Source organism: Nannospalax galili, unplaced genomic scaffold (assembly GCF_000622305.1).
Source record: "Nannospalax galili isolate Female #2095 unplaced genomic scaffold, S.galili_v1.0 scaffold72, whole genome shotgun sequence".
Lineage (NCBI taxonomy): Eukaryota > Metazoa > Chordata > Mammalia > Rodentia > Spalacidae > Nannospalax > Nannospalax galili.
In genome coordinates this window covers 6,785,683-6,801,844 of record NW_008336933.1, presented here as the reverse complement: position 1 = coordinate 6,801,844, position 16,162 = coordinate 6,785,683, and the positions used below count along the sequence as shown (strand labels likewise).

Genomic DNA, 16,162 nt, shown 5'->3' with positions numbered 1-16,162 from the left:
TTTAGATAAAGATTCACAATTCCAGATAATTAAACAAGCTAGAACTGCAGCTGGGAAGGATGGTGATCGTTTTAATCAAAGTAAGTGGCATTGGAGATGGAGCTAAGTGGTGAACCAAGGTCTTTTTCTCCCACAAGAACTACTACTTTTCAAGAAAACCCTTGTGAAACAGTAATATTGAAGAAGGATCAAGTTTACATTGTTTTAACTTGATTTATTATTTCCTACTCTAATATACTGGAGGCTCACTCAGACTCTCTCTTAGCTAGGGATGCATATTTTGAAATACCTAGTTGTGAGACTATCTTGTGGATAATTAAAATAAAAATTTTAATTTATTTTATTTATGTGTATAAGTGTATTGCCTGTATGTATATTGGTGCCCCACATGTGTGCAATGCCCACGGAGGCCAGAAGAAGTGTTGGATTCCTTGGAATGGGAGTTATGGATGGTTATTAGATGCCATGTGGGAGCTTGGAACTGAACCTGGGTCCTCTGCAAGAGCAGCCAGTGCTCTTAACTGTTGAACTTAACTGTTGAACCATCTCTCCAGCCCCATGGATAATTGAATGAAGAATTATTTGGCGAGTGAATGCATTGGATGAACATGTCTTTTTACTTGTTTTGGGTTGAGGCTGCCTCATTCTGAGAGTTCCTTTAAGAATATGGAAAAAGGGAGCTGGAGAGATGGCTCAGCAGTTAAGAGTGCTGACTGCTCTTGCAGAGGACACGGGTTTGATTCCCAGCACCCACGAACTGTCTTTAACTCCAGTTCCAGGGGAATCCGAAGCCCTCTTCTGACCTCCACGGCATTGTACAACATGGGTGCGCTTACATACATGCAGGCAATACACTCATACAAATAAAATAAAAACAATAAAATGTTTTTTAAAAAGGTGGAAACATAGTGCACAAGGCTGAAGACCTCTCTAGCTGCTCAGAATGTCACCTGCTTAGTTTGAGTTTTGACTTTCTATCTTTTTGGATCTCATTCTTTTAGATGTTGAATGCCTCAGAAAAAAAGCACACACACAATGTTTTGCATGTGATTTTAGAGGATTTGTGGCTTATTACATGCCAAGATTTAGATCTGTCTTACAGTGTTTCTGCCTGGGATTTTGACAGAAACTAGGATGAGTTTTAAGCATAAACTTTAGAAGATTTAAAAAACAACTTCACCAGAACAGAAGATAGCAAGGTTTAGTTTTTTGGTTTTTGGTTGTTTTTAAAGATAGGGTCTCCTTGTAGCCCCAGATGGCCTGGAACTCACTATGTAGACCAGGCTGGCCTTGATTTCACAGTGATCCACCTGCCTCTGCCTCCCAAGTGTTGAGTTTAAAGGCCTGTGCCACCATGGCCAGCAGTTTAGATTTTTGAACCTAGGTATGACATTGAACCAAAGCATGGCTGGTTCCCCTTAGGAAGACTTCTGAGCCGTCTTCTTTGAGCCTGTTGAGCTTTCTGTGCGCACTGGGCCTTCTTTCTCACTCCTTTTTTTTTTAGTCTTTTTGAGACAGGGTCTCCCTATGGCCCCAGGTGTCCTGGAACTCTCAGTGTAGACCAGGTTGGACGCCAGCTTACAGACATCCGCCTGCCTCTTGCTTCCCAAGTGCTGGGATCAGAGGTGTGCGCCACCATGCCTGGCTTCTTCCTCACACTTGCCAGGTTTAGTCATGGCTGCTTTTCTTCCTTGTTGAAATTTAGTCTTTTCCAAACACTGTTCCAAGAGGCTAGTACCTGTACTTGATTTCTCTTGAGTTGCACTATAGTTTTAGAAGAAATACTGTTTGTCCTTGACCTATGCACTAATTAGCTCCCGTAGCCAGACATTTATTTAAATTTTTTTGGGGGGGGGGGCATTGTGCCGTGGTGCCTGGTGCCTGTGTGGAGGTCAGACTTGTGAGTTGGCTCTCCTTCCAGTGTGGGCTCCAAGGATGGGACTCAAGTCGGCAGTCTTGGCGGTGAGCACCTTCACTTGCTGAGCCATCTTGCTAATACAAGAAACACATTTTTTGTATTTCCTGTTTCAAAACTTCGTTTTTTTGTGCCTATTGGCTTAATTTCAGCTTTTTGTGTGTGTCGGGGAGGAGAGAAATTCACTCTTCAGATTACTGATCTGGGATCAGTTAAGTCTTGTATGGCCTCTGTTATGGATTACTCATTGGCCTTGTTAGTTAATAGACCAGTAATAACAAAAAACAAAATCAAGGATTTTGTTTTTCCAGAGGGTTAAATTTTGTTTCATTTCATTTTGAGACAGGGTCTCCCTGTAGCTCCAGCTGACCTAGAATTCTCCATGTGGGTCAAACTGACCTTGATCTCATAGAGATCCCCCTGCCTCTGTCTCCAGAATGCTAGAATTAAAGGTGTGGGCCACCATGCCTGGCCCAGAGGGTCATTTTTATAAGACTTTGACTCTTAACTGCTTTAGATAGATTTGTGGAATTTATTTTAGAGTTGAAAGATTTCTTGGCAATCATCTTATCCAGTGATAGGACTGTGTTAAAGTTCTCGTGGATTTGTTCCAAAGATTTCCAGTGGTTTTTTATTTTTAATGAAGTTTTTTTTTGTTTGTTTTTCCTACTTTGTTTTTGTTTCTTTGAGACAGAGTCTCCATAGCCCAGGCTGCCCTCGAGCTGGCAGCTATACCTTGGCTTCTCTGGAGAGGGCTGGGGTCATAGATGTCCAGCTGATGCTTTTGGTTTTTTTTAAGCTTTTCTTTTTTTCCCAGCACTTTTTCATTTCTCTTTTACAACAAACTTGGGTTAGGTTGGAAGAGTGTTTCCTTTCCACATGAGGTGAAGAAACAGGGGTGCACAAAGGAAAGTAACTGATCTTTGCTAGATAATAGCAAAGCTAGTTCCATATTGGAATTCTGACTTTAGGCACAGATTCTAAACTGAATTCTTTTATTTGGGTTAGAAGTGCTCCATGTGATGAAAACCATGGACTGGGTTCTAGGTGTTGTTCATACATACTTCTTGTTTGCCCTGTCGTGGTGAGAGTGTCACACTTCAAACGTGGACACATTCACGTTGGTGCTTTCACTGTTTATTCTGTTGAAGTATGACAACTAAGCCTGCTACTTCCCCTTGTAAAAAAATGACTTCGGAGTTTCTGTTCCTTCTCTGTTATAACAATTATCTTGTAGTATTGTAAGAACAGGCGTGACAGATGCTAAACTAGTCCTAGCTGGATTAATTGGCGGCTGCTCTTGTCTAAGTAAAATTTATGTACAGAAATATGAAATCGATGAATTTTATGTTTGTAAATAAATTAGAAAATGTTACAAGTTTATACATTTTATAGCTCCAAGTACTAAGACAGATTTAGACATTGAATTTAGTTCACTACAGAACAGTTACATTAGTTTTTTTTTATTTTGTTTTATTCTGTTGTTTTTCATTCTCTTTTTTTTTTTTTTTATGGTGGTTCTAGGGATTGACTCAAGGCCTTGTGTATCAAAGAATTACTTTTAACAGTTCTTTTCAATAGAAAAGAAAAACTTTTATTTGACTTTGAACTCTTCTAAGATTTCATTGTTTTGAATAACAGGTTTTAAAAATATTTTATTTACCGTTTTTATTTTATGTGTATGAGTGTATTGCCTGCATGTATGTAAGTACACTTGTATCCTGCATTGCCCATGGAGGTCAGAAGACAGTGTCAGATTCCCCTGGAACTGGAGTGTCACGTGGTTGTTAGCAGCCATGTGGGTCTGGGAATCAAACCTGGGTTCTCTGCAAAAGCAGCCAGCACTCTTAACCACTGAGCCATCCCTCCACCCCCTGAATAGCATTTTTTAAAATGTGATCTATAACCGTGTTTTACTTTTCTATCCCATGTAGAGTTCTGTAGTTTTTCATTAGAATTTTTTATGGTCTACTTATATCTTAGATATTTTCAACCTTTGACCTCAGAACAAGAATCTCTAAATATTTTCTTACCGATTTATGTGAACATGAGACATTCCTTCACCTAATTAAGATACACTAAAACGAAAGTGTTTGACAGGTGAATCTAGGTTTTTGTTTTATCTGTCAGGCCTAACTCAATGTAGGGAATGCTTAATCTGCTGACCTTTGCAAGCTTCAACAGCTGTTTCTTCTGGGTATTTATTTTCTCATGCAGCTGTTTTAAGTGATTTTTATAACCAAGATTTTTAAATCATACATGGTAATTTTATACCTAGTGGTTTATCTTTTTCCTTCAGTATTAAATATTCAAGTTTCTGCACCTAAATTTCGTGAAATGTATTTGAGACCAGTATATGCTATACTCTAAAGAGCCAGGTTGGAATAGTGTTAGCCTAGATCTATTTAGGAGACTTTGGTCAAATTTTATCTCTAATGTTAGGGAGTTTCTACATGAATTCTCAATAAAATCACAAATTTGTGACTTAGAGACAATTCCTTTCCTTTCCTTTTTTTTTTTCGGTCTTTTTGAGACAAGGTCTTCCTGTAGCCTCAGTTGGCCTAGAACTCACTATGTAAACCAGGCTGGCCTCGATCTCGCAGAGATCCTCCTCCCTCTGTCTCCTGAGTGCTGGGATCAAAGACGTACACCACTGCGCCTGGCTGAGTTTGGGGCTGGAGAGATGATTCATCAGTTAAGAGCACCAGCTGCTCTTGCAAAAGACCTGAGTTTGATTCCCAGCACCCACATAACCATCTAACAACCTCCCATAACTCCAGTTCCAGGAGAATTTGATGTCTTCTTCTGACCTCTGTGTGCATTGCAATGCATGACACGGGTGCACTTACATACATGCATATTTTGGATGATGAAAGTTCTGGAGAATGATAAAGGTGTTAGGTAGATGTAGTATTAACTTAGTGTCTCTGAACTGAAAAATTGAAAATGATAAAAAGATGGATTTCACTTGTTTTACCACAATTTTAAAGATGCGGAAAGAGAAGAACACAGAAATATAGCAATTACAGCTCATAAAACGTATAGAAACTTGCATTTTGGAATTTTACGTTTCCTGTAAATGAAGCTGATTTAAGTGTGTTTATCCCTTTTTTTTTTTTGTCAGAAATATCTGTTATGAAAGATTTGAATGCAGTTTGTTGCTTAACCTTTTCTGTACTTTTTCTTTTTCAGTAATTGGGGTGAGTATAAAGAGGATTAGAAACCTGAATGTTCCTTATTTAAAGATACACAGTATCCTTTTGCAAATGATATCCTTTTAAAAGTGTCACTCAAACTTCTAACTCCATCTTAATAGCTGTCATTGTTGTAAAAATCTTCATTTAGAATTTTGGTTGAATTTTAAGAAGTTTTATTAGCCTTCATCATAAAAAAAATTTAAGATTAATTAATTAAAGAAAACTCCAAACATAGTTTAAGGAAGAAATTATATTTCTTTGTTTAAAAATAGCAGGCACATGGTATAAGGAGGTTGATTATAATATTAGAATATATTATTTCTAAATTTTTGTATTTTTCTCTCAGATTCTTGTAGTTGATATTCAAAGGAATTAGGCTTCCAAAACTAATTTTATATTGTAAAAGGAAATGTTTTAACATCCAGCTACATAGAGTCTTTGCTAGTGCCTCAGCATCAGAGTGAATGGGTGGATTTAAGAGGGTGCTCTTCCCACTCATTCTGAACCCTTGACCAGTCAGATGACGTGTGTCATTGTCCACACCTGCTCAGCCACAGCCTCAGCTCCAGTGCAGCTCCTTCATTTGTGGATCAGTGTGAAGGCATTTCTTCCTTTTGTTACAATGCTTAGTTCATAGGATGCTCTTCTTGAGTTCTTCTTTTGCCTCTCACCAGAGATAGTAATGAGGTTAGACTTCAGTAGGGGACCTGGGAAGAGCTACCGTTTTCATTGTTATCCAAACCTGAGTTACTGCTTTAGGATAAAGTAGGAAACATTCCAAGAATTTATGTCCATGGCTTGCACTAGAAAGAATTGTTTAAAATCTCTTTATTTACAGTTACAATCATTTTATTTCTTTGAGAACATGTGAATCTCAAAACAAATTTTTCTTCAGTGTTTTAATACATCATATCAAGGTATTGTATTTATTCATTTTTCATTCACGAGCAGATTTTAGAAAGTTCTGTAGCTTAGGGGGCACTGATAGTACCTTTTTTCAGTTGATTTAGTTAAGCCAGTGTATTTCCTCTTTAGGGAATTAAAATGACTTCAGATTGAGTTTAATCTTCTGGTCTGAGAAAGTTTGGGATTTCTACTAATTAAATTTTTTTATTTAGTCTCATGTTTAACCCAGGTTGACCACTTTTTTTTAGGCCAGGCTGGGATTCTCCCATCTCCTAAGTCCTCGGATTACCAGTGTGCACCACCATACCTGTTTTAATTCAATTTTTTGATATCCTACTTTTAAATCATTACACAAATATAATGTACTTTGAATATTGAGTATCTACCTTAATGTCTCAAAAGAGTTGTACTTTTTCATATTACCATAATTTTTTTAAAAGGCCTATAAACGTGCATTACCTATTAAAAACATTTTTAGCTCTTATGAGGAAAAGCATACATATAGAAATAATACCTATTTCTGTAATAGAGGAAGTGTTTATAAAATTTTCCAAAGGCTTTCTTAAAGCCTGTGCTGGTGTATACCTGTCGTCCCGGCTACTGGGAGGTTGAGACAGGAGGATCCCTTGAAGCCAGGAATTTGAGCCATCTTGGGTAATACTCTTTTCTTATCACAAAAGAAAAACAGATTTTTCTGACTAGCAAATTATTTCTTATGATTATTACCGCCTGTCTTCATGGAATCTATCTAACCTTGTTGGAGAGAATAGGAAACATCCATGATACATTACCAATACCACATGGACTTTTTGTGTGTGTATGTTTAAGGAATACTGTGTAAGACAGTAGTTTGTATTACTCTTGTACTGTTATAGCACATGCTTAAAGATATGTAGAAGATTGTGGGTCCACATGCTTCTTTATTTATTCTTGTGGTTTTATTTTGACCTTAGGGATGTACTCTTCAGTGCCTGTTGAAGTTCCTCTGAATCACAAACGGTCTGTTTGTGACCTCACTCAAGCAGATCGCCTTGCCCTTTATGATTTTGTCATTGAGGAGACAAAGAAAAAACGCTCTGGTTCTCAAGTCATCGAGAACGACAGTGACCTCTTTGTAGACTTGGCTGCTAAAGTCAATCAAGGTTTGAGATGAATTCACATCTTTTCTGTCTCTTGTCATTCTGTCTCATGAGTGTTAGTGAAACGCTTTCATTTCATGTCACTTGAGTTGTGGCAAAGTGGTCTTGTATCGTCTGATACTGGCGTATAATGATTCTTCCTTACGAAGGGACTTTTATCCTGACTTCTACATTAATCACATCTTCCCTCTGTAAGAATCCCACTTGTATTTAATCTATGAATGTAGATACTTTTATGTTCATCTAATGGCATTTGTATACATAATGTAGAATATTTTGGATTTTTTATGTACTCCCTTGAAATGTGTTGAACGGGATTGTTCATAACTGCTAGTTCTTGAGAATTTAAAAACTTCTAAGGCTATAATAATTTTATTCTTTCATTAGATAATAGCCGAAAAAGTCCAAAATCTTACCTGGAAATCCTGGCAGAAGTGAGAGATTATAAAAGAAGACGCCAGTCCTATAGAGCTAAGAATGTTCATATAACCAAGAAATCATATACTGAGGTAAGTTTTATGTAATCTTGTAGAGCTTTGTGGCTAGTAAAAATTTCTCATAGTTTTCTGTTTTATGTCTTTCAGAGTACTAGTCTTAGTCTATGGAGATTGTATATCTTTTAAAAGTGTTTCCTTTTGAGAAGGTGGTATTGTATCATGATTTTGACTTTGAATGTCCTTAGTTTGAGTTTTGATTCTGCTGTTTATTATTGGCTTTGTGATTTGGACAAGTTATTTGAGTGCTTTTAAATTCTGGGGTTTTCTCTCTCCTCCCCATTTTATGACAGTACAACTTTGCAAGATTAGTTGAGATAATGCATGAGAACATAGAAATTCCTCAATAAATATTAGCAGCTACCTTCTTTTAGTTTTGCAGAAATCCTAACATGCTTCTATACTTTACCAAGTATTTAAGCCAAAGAAATTTTTATTTAAAAATTTTTTTAATATTTTTTATTTTATGTGTATAAGTATAGTGCCTGCGTGTATGTAAGTGCACCCATGCCGTGTAGTGCTGGCAGAGGTCAGAACAGGACTGGAACTGCAGTTACAAGTGGCTGTTAGTTGTCATGTGGGTGCTGGGAACCCAATCCAGGTTCTCTGTGAGAACAGCTGATGCTCTTAACCAGTGAGCCATCTCTCTCTCTCTCTCTCTCTCTCTCTCTCTCCCTCTCCCTCTCCCTCTCCCTCTCTCCCTCCCCCCTCTTTCTTTTTGGTTGGTTGGTTGATTGATTGATTGATTGATTGATTGATTGAGGCAGGTTCTCACACTGTAGCCCAGAGCCCACACTGGCCTCGAATTCTGAGCAGTCTTACTTCCCTGACCTCCTGAGTGGTGGGATTATAGGTGTGAGCCACCATGCCTAGCCAGAAATGTCTTCACATCAATTGTACATCAGTCTCTTGACATATATCTAGACTTATTTTAGGTATTATTTAGTGGGTAGAATTGATAATTTTTTTGATAACGTAAATTACTTTGGCTAGACCCAATTTCCATACTAAATCCTTAGTCTATATGATTTCTTCTCTGCTTTCAAAGTCTTGTTGCATTCTAGCTGTATTTGTTGAGTATTTTATTTTGCCTTTGTCAAGCATGCCTCCTAAGCTGTCTGTATATTTCTTACCTGACACCAGATATTTCCTTACCTAACATGCTCTTTGTTTTTCCCTTTCTTTTTTTTTTCGGTCCTTTTGAGACAGGGTCTCCCTGTAGCCCCAGTTGGCCTAGAGCTCGCTATGTAGACCAGGCAGGCCTTTTGAACTCAGAGTTTGGCCTGCCTTTGCCTCTCCTGAGTGCTAGGATTAAAGCCTGCGTTAAACACACCTGGCTCATTTTTAAGTCGTAATGAATGCATCGGTCACCCATGTCCACTAAGTACTGGCTACTTCTGAGCCATCGCTGGTTCGTGATACTAGTACCTTGTACTGTACAGCTCAGCACTGCGTTTCTTACAGCTCTTCTGGTAAGGAGAGTATGTGTTTGAGACTTAGCTCTGCCAGCAGTAGTCCAGAACCACGTGATGCTTACCGACCCTCAGAGGCTTGGCTGGTCATCACGTTTCCCTGTTTTGGTCTCATTGTGATCATGTAGCTGCTGGTATTCTTAATATTTAAACATATTAAACTAGATAGCCTAGCCCGAGGACCGTATGTTCCCTAAGTGCCTGTGCCTATCTCCTCCCGCCTCTCTGCTTGATAATTCGCCTCGGAATCTGGCTTTGTTAGCACTTTATCCATTCCTAGACTACTTCATGCCTTACATATTTTTTGTTTGCTCTGAAGTAGAACTTGAACTTTGATACATTTCAGCAAAAAACCATTACATACTATAGATCCTAATACATAGCACACTGCTCCAGCGTGTGCAGAGGTAATGGTAAACAAGGTCCCACTTTTGAAGTTTGAGTTTTGTAAGTTAAACACTATAAAATACAGATTATGTTAAGGGCAAAAATAAAATGGAATCAAAGTGTTTGGGGAGAAAGTGGTTCTTCTTAAAAGATAAGACTGAAGTGAGCTTCTTAAGAAACTAGCTCTGAGGGAAAAGGCAGCAAGGATGGTTAAGGACCCTTACTGGCTCTTTCCCATATGGCAGACCTGCATGAGAGGGGTTCTGTGGACTTAGCAAGCTCATGTAGAGTTAGCCAAAGGGAGTCTGATGGGGCTGCTGAAGAAGTACTGGCTTTGGAATGCAACCGCCGGGGTGTGCGCCTCATACCCTCTGCTGGTTCAGACCACGGTCTGCTTCGGTTCTCCGCAGCAGAATATATAGTGAGAGAGAAGTGGGGGTAAGGGTTTTCCAAATGAAAGGCAGTGGCTGTTGGGAAGGAAGCACAGATGAAAGTTCAGGAGTTTTTTAGGATGACTGGTGCTTAGGGTTTCTATAAAATTCTTTAGTTCCTACTATGTGATGCCGTGAGATCACAGAGGGCTTCAAGGCCTTTGTTTGAGCATTGTTCTGTTTTTAACTTGTGGAGTTATTGAAAGTTTTTTCTGTGGTAGGGGATGAACTGTAGACAGGCCTGAACTATAGTGTCTCCCTGATAATTGCTCCCATTTCTAATACTTTCCTTAAAACATTTCCTAGTTAGGCATGAGCAGAGTGTCAGCTTCTATTGTAGTTTCGCATCTTTCCTGTGACTAGCCTTTGTGCCTGATGGTATGGGTAAAATAGAAAAGACACTTTCAAGGCCTTCTCACAGGTTAGGGATTTGAATTCTGTTTGTGAAAGCTTCTGTGAAATAACTAATGTTTCATACTTTGTCTTCTTGACGTAATTATAAGGTTTAAGAATTATTTGTAAATATTCTTAGAGACGAGTTAGAAGCAGTGTCGGACAGTGTCCTTCACTCACATGGCCCGTTGTGGGATTTTGCCCCTTGTGTCACCCTTCTACTTGCCCTTTCCTTTGCTTTCTGTTCTTTTGTGTTTACATTTAACTACAGAGTTACGAGCTTCATTATGGCATTTTCATGCACATATGACATTCATTATACTTTGCTCTTACTGACCTCCTCTCCGTTGTCCTGTCTCCTCTGCCCCCTCTGGTCCTCTTTCCCTTCATAGGTCGCTTTCTACTTTGATGGCACACTGTCTGTTTTTCCTCTTTCCCTTTTGTTCTTGGACCCAGTGTCTTACTCTGTGGTCCAGGTCGTTCTGAAATCCCTTTTGTACTGGGATTATAGGCGTGGCCACCATACTCTGCCACGTTTCCTTTTCTTTCTGTACATTTTCCACTCTCCATCTCCTGCCCCTGCATATTTTTTTCCTTGAATTATTTAAGAGTCAGTTCTATGTACCATGACTCCTTATTCCAAAATTTTCTCAAGAATAATTTTCTTACATAGTCATAATTACCAACTGTCTCTACCAATTCCTCCATCAGTTTGACCATTGCCTTTTTAGTAGTCCCTAAAATTCATACCTCTTGGAGATCATTATGTCATAGCTCCTAATCAGATTTTGATTGATTCTAAGCGGTCATTTTTTTGCTTTTTTTTTTTTTTGGTCTTTTTGAGTCAGGGTCTCCCTGTTAGCCCCAGCTGGCCTGGAACTCACTATGTAGACCAGGCTGGCCTTGAGCTCATGGAGAGCCACCTGCCTCTGTCTCCCAGTGCTGGGATTAAAGGTGTGCACCATGCCTGGCTTATGGTTTTTTTTTTTTTCCTTTTTTTTAAAGATAAGGTCTTCTATAGCCCCAGCTGGCTGGAACTCACTATGTAGACCATGCTGGCCTCAGAGAACTGCCTGCCCCTGCCTCTGCCTCTGCCTCTGCCTCTGCTTCTGCCTCCTGAGTGCTGGGATTAAAGTTACGTATCACCATGCCTCTCTATATGATCTTTAATTTTAGAACAACTTTCTTACCTGACAGTTGGTGTCTTCTTCCTAGGTAATTCGGGATGTGATAAAAGTACACATGGAAGAACTGAGTAACCATTGGCTTGAAGAGCAGGAAAAAGCAGAGGATGGTGCTGAAAAGTATGCCATTGTCCTCACTGATGAGATGCTGTTTATTTTATTGTAGTTTGTATTTTATTTGATTTTATTTTGCTGGGTTTGGACCCAGGGGTCTGTGTGTGCTAAGCAAGTGCTTTACCACTGATCTGCCCTCCCCAGCTGTTGGGTTTTTGAGACAGCTTTAGCTTTCACTATGCATGCAGCTCGAGCTACGTAGTCCGGGCTGGCCTCAAACTCATAACCTCCTGTCTCTACCTTCCATGTGCTAGCACTATGGGCATGTGGCACTGTGTCTGGCTTGAAATAGTATCTTTAAAAAAAAATTTTACTATTTTTATTTTATGTATATGAGTGTATTGCCTGCATGTATGTAAGTGCATCTGTGTTGTGCAATGCCCGTTGGAGGTCAGAAGAGGGTGACAGATCCTGTGGAACTGGAGATATAGATGGTTGTTAGTCACTATATGAGTGCTAGCGACCATACCTGGGTCCTCTACAACAGCAGCCAGTGCTTTTAACCACTGAGCCATCTCTCCAGCCCCCTTGAAATAGTATCTTAATGTAGTAACTACATGTGTTATTAAATCTTAGCATTTCCGAGACTCTTGGTAATATACTGTAATTCATCAATGTTTATTACCAGTGCTCAGAATTATATTTAGAGTTATACTGTGACAGTTTTAGATATATTGACAGTTTTAGATAGATTGACTTAAGGGGTCAGCAACAATATTAGTGCGATAGTTAATAAAACAGGAGCTGTCTGTCTGACTGCTTTCTTTATGGAATATAAGATTGTGCATATTTATTTGCACTCTGTTGTTGATGTGATACAGAATATCGTGCTTTAGCTTGATTGGTTTGTGTGCAGCAAAGACCAGTGGCAAAAGGAATTGATGAATGTTCTTTTCTGTACTTAGGAATGAAGACAGGCGATCAGCTTCGGTAGATTCACGACAGTCTGGTGGAAGCTATTTGGATGGTGAAAGTTCACGACACAGAAGGGTTCGGAGTAGGAGCCCACATAAACGGAAAAGAAATAAAGATAAGGATAACAACTCTGAGCCGAGAAGAAAGAAAGAGAGGTGAGTTTGCTGACTTACCCCACATTGCTGGCTTCTGAAAAGCAGAGTGGATCCTTCTGTTGTAGACTACAGAAAAGGAAATGATAAGAATGAGCTGAGGTAGGGGAGGAAGTCATGAAGATTCTGTACGGTCAGCAGTTCAGTGCTCATGCTGCACTGTAGTTTTATTTCCCCCTTTGTAGTATTGGGAATTGACCTCGGGTTCATGCATGCTAGGCTCTGCCCCTGAATTATTTCCTTGGCCATTTTTAATATACTTTTGTTTTGAGACAGAGTCTCACTAAGATACCCTTGAACTCATTTTGTAACCCAGGCAGGCCTTGAATTTGTGATCCATTTACCTCAGTTTGCCAGATTACCTGTGTTACAGATCTACACCACCAGGTGGCCAGTTTGGTGTCCTTTTTTAAAAAATATTTATTATTGCCGGGCGTGGTGGCGCACGCCTGTAGTCTCAGCACTTGGGAGGCAGAGGCAGGTGGATTGCTGTGAGTTCAAGGCCAGCCTGGGCTATATAGTGAGTTCCAGGACAGCTGGGGCTACAGGGAGACCCTGTCTCAAAAAGACCAAAAAAAAATTATTATTTATTTCATGTGTATAAGTATATTGCCTACATGTGTGTAAGTGCACCTGTGTTGTGCAATGCCTGTGAGGTCAGAAGAGGGTGTCGGATTCCCTTGGAACTGGAGTTACGAATGGTTGTTAGCAGCCACGTGAGTGCTGGGAGTCGAACCTGGGCCCTCTGCAAGAGCAGCCAGTGCTCTTAATTGCTGAGCCATCTCTTCAGCCTCCCCTTTTTAAAATATTTTATTAATTACCCTTTTTTTGAATCACTTACTTGCTGACTGGAGAGATGACTCATTAGGTAAGAGCACTGGCTACTCTTGCAGAGGACCCAAGATTTGGTTCCCAGCACCCACATGGCAACTAACAACCATCCTTAACTCCAGTTCTAGGGGATCCAGTGCCCTGTTCTGGCCTCTGTTGGCATTGCATAATACGGGTGCAGTTACATACATGAAGGCAAAACACCCATACATGTAAAATTAAATAAATAATTAAACTCTTGCTTCTTAACCTGGACATATGAAAGTAATACCTGGATAAGACGATAACAGTGTTAAGGTGTTTGTAGGGCTGGAGCAATGATGGCTCATGGTTAAGAGTGCATACTGCTCCTGAAGAGTGCTGGAGTTCTGTTCTCAGTACCTGTGTGGGGTCTACTCACAGCTGCCTGTAACTCTAGCTCCAGGGAGATCTGACGCCTCTGTCCTCCATGGGCACCTCTACACACGCATGCATGTGCACACACACATCTGTACACACGCACATATACATGCACCTAAAAGTAAATCTCAGACAAAAAAGGTGTTTGTGTGGCTCTCTGCCGCTCTTCACACCCTCCGTTGTGTTTCTCTCTCTTTTTCCTGCTAATTCTTCACTTGAAATGTTGTTAGAATCAGAGAGGTCCCAACTTCGTCAGTCAACTTTGCCCTTGCTAGTATGATATAAATAATATCAATCAGTTGAGGCAAAATCCTGAGTACCAGCTGCTCACTGGGCATCTCCCTGGGTCTCACTTTTATCAGTGGGGATGTGACTAGAGTGCTTTCAGTTCTCTTCCATATAGCTGTGCCATGTAAAATTTCATCCTGCTCCCTAATTTTTTTTTTCTTAAAGCTTGCCTGATTAACTCTTGTCTTTTAAAACCAGCCCTGTAGGCCAGATGTGGTGGCACACACCTTTTTGCTCGGGAGGCAGAGGCAGGAGGATCTCTGTGAGTTCAAGGCCATCTTGATCTACATAGTGAGTTCCAGGACAGCTGGGGCTACAGGGAGACCCTGTCTCAAAAAGACCAAAAAAAAAAAAAAATAAATAAAAATAAATAATAAAATAAAACAAATCAGCCCTGTTAGGGACTGGAGAAATGGCTCAGCAGTTAAGAACACTAGCTGTTCTTGCAGAAGACCCAGGTTCGAATCTAGCATTCATGTGGTGACTAACAAGTGTGTGTAATTCCAGTTCTAGTGGATCTGATGCCCTCTTCTGGCCTCCACAAGCACTACACAATATGGGTCACTTACATACTTGCAGGCAACCCTACACATAAAAATTAAATTAAAAAAAAAAAAAATCAGGTCCTGGAGAGAGGGCTCAGCAGTTAAGAGCATTGGTTGCTTTTGCAGAGGACCTGGGTTTGATTCCCAGCACCCACACAGCAGCTAACAACGGCCTGTAACTTCAGCTCCAGGACACCCAGTGCTGTCTTTGGACCTCCTCAGGCATTGCATGACATGTGTGCACTTATATACATGCAAGCACTATACTCATACACAAAAAAGAAAAATAATAAAATTTTTTAAAAATGACAAACCCAGCTGTGTTCCTCAACAGAACTATCTTTTCCATTTTGCCACCCACCACCTTACTTAGAACATCAGCACCACACTTAACAGCCACGCTCTCCATTAGAGTGTGGGCTCCTCAAGGTCCTGTCCCACTTAGCGTTACGTGGACAGTGCTTGTCAAATACTAGGCTTTCACATACTCTCTCGTCTCCATTGGTAAAGAATTAGTAAAGCTTTTATGTAAGTCTGACAGCTTTTCTAATCTTATTCATTTAGTCTGTAGACTTAGAGCTGATTAAAAGTGAACCATTTGTTCAGTGTGCCTTCTGATTCATACTGCGCAGTCATTGTACATAACCAGTGCCTGTCTGGCAGAGGTTGTGCTCTTTCCTTTCTTTTAGTATGCTCTCACATCTCAACATCGCTAATCAGTCCCTGTAACCTTAAATACATTGGAAGTCCTCAAAATGTGAACAGGGAGTAATCGCCCCTTAGGATGGGGTGTTAGCAGGAAGTAATCCTAATAAAGCGAGGTGTTGCTCCCCACTCCTGAGGTGGGGCAAATTAGAGACAGTTGAGACAGGAGTCACAGTAAAGAAAGACAATTTTAAAATTCTTTCTGTGCTTTTGATATTCTATTTGAAATGAGGTCTCTGGTTGGTCATCTCACATTTACATATATTCACAGTTAATTTTAAAGCAAGCCTCCAAAATATAACCCTATTTTACTTATCCCTTATCCTTATTTTAGTTTTGATTTAAATTTTAATAATTGATTTTTCCCTTTTTACTGTTAAAAAACTTTCTTCAGTTGTAAATGCATGTTTAGTTTGCCATGGTTTACATCTGATGAAAGTATATTACTATTGCATTATTTTTAAGGTCTAATATTAAAATATCCATCATTTATAATTTTGTATACCCATTTCATTTCAGGGATGGGGAGAGACATCATAGTCATAAAAGAAGAAAGCAAAAACCGTAAACAAAATGTTTATGAATACATTAATTATGCTTATGGCTTATAACCTATATGCTGATATTTTAATTGTAATCTTTACATAGGCGAATGTGTTATGATCATGTAATACTATTTTTAATAAATACTTATA

The 16,162-nt window shown here is 39.5% G+C and overlaps 1 protein-coding gene across 2 annotated transcripts in view; it reads left to right on the top strand.

Annotated features, from left to right (window-relative positions):
* The window catches only part of Snrnp48 (small nuclear ribonucleoprotein U11/U12 subunit 48), a 23,439-nt gene extending 7,277 nt beyond the window's left edge, over window positions 1-16,162 (top strand). For both annotated transcript variants that reach the window (XM_017797770.2, XM_008831640.3), the window contains 6 exons: window positions 6-80; window positions 6,972-7,160; window positions 7,545-7,666; window positions 11,550-11,638; window positions 12,538-12,702; window positions 15,987-16,162. In XM_017797770.2, coding sequence (XP_017653259.1) covers window positions 6-80; window positions 6,972-7,160; window positions 7,545-7,666; window positions 11,550-11,638; window positions 12,538-12,702; window positions 15,987-16,035 — 689 coding nt within the window. In that variant the 3' untranslated portion in view covers window positions 16,036-16,162. The remainder of the gene's footprint in view (window positions 1-5; window positions 81-6,971; window positions 7,161-7,544; window positions 7,667-11,549; window positions 11,639-12,537; window positions 12,703-15,986) is intronic.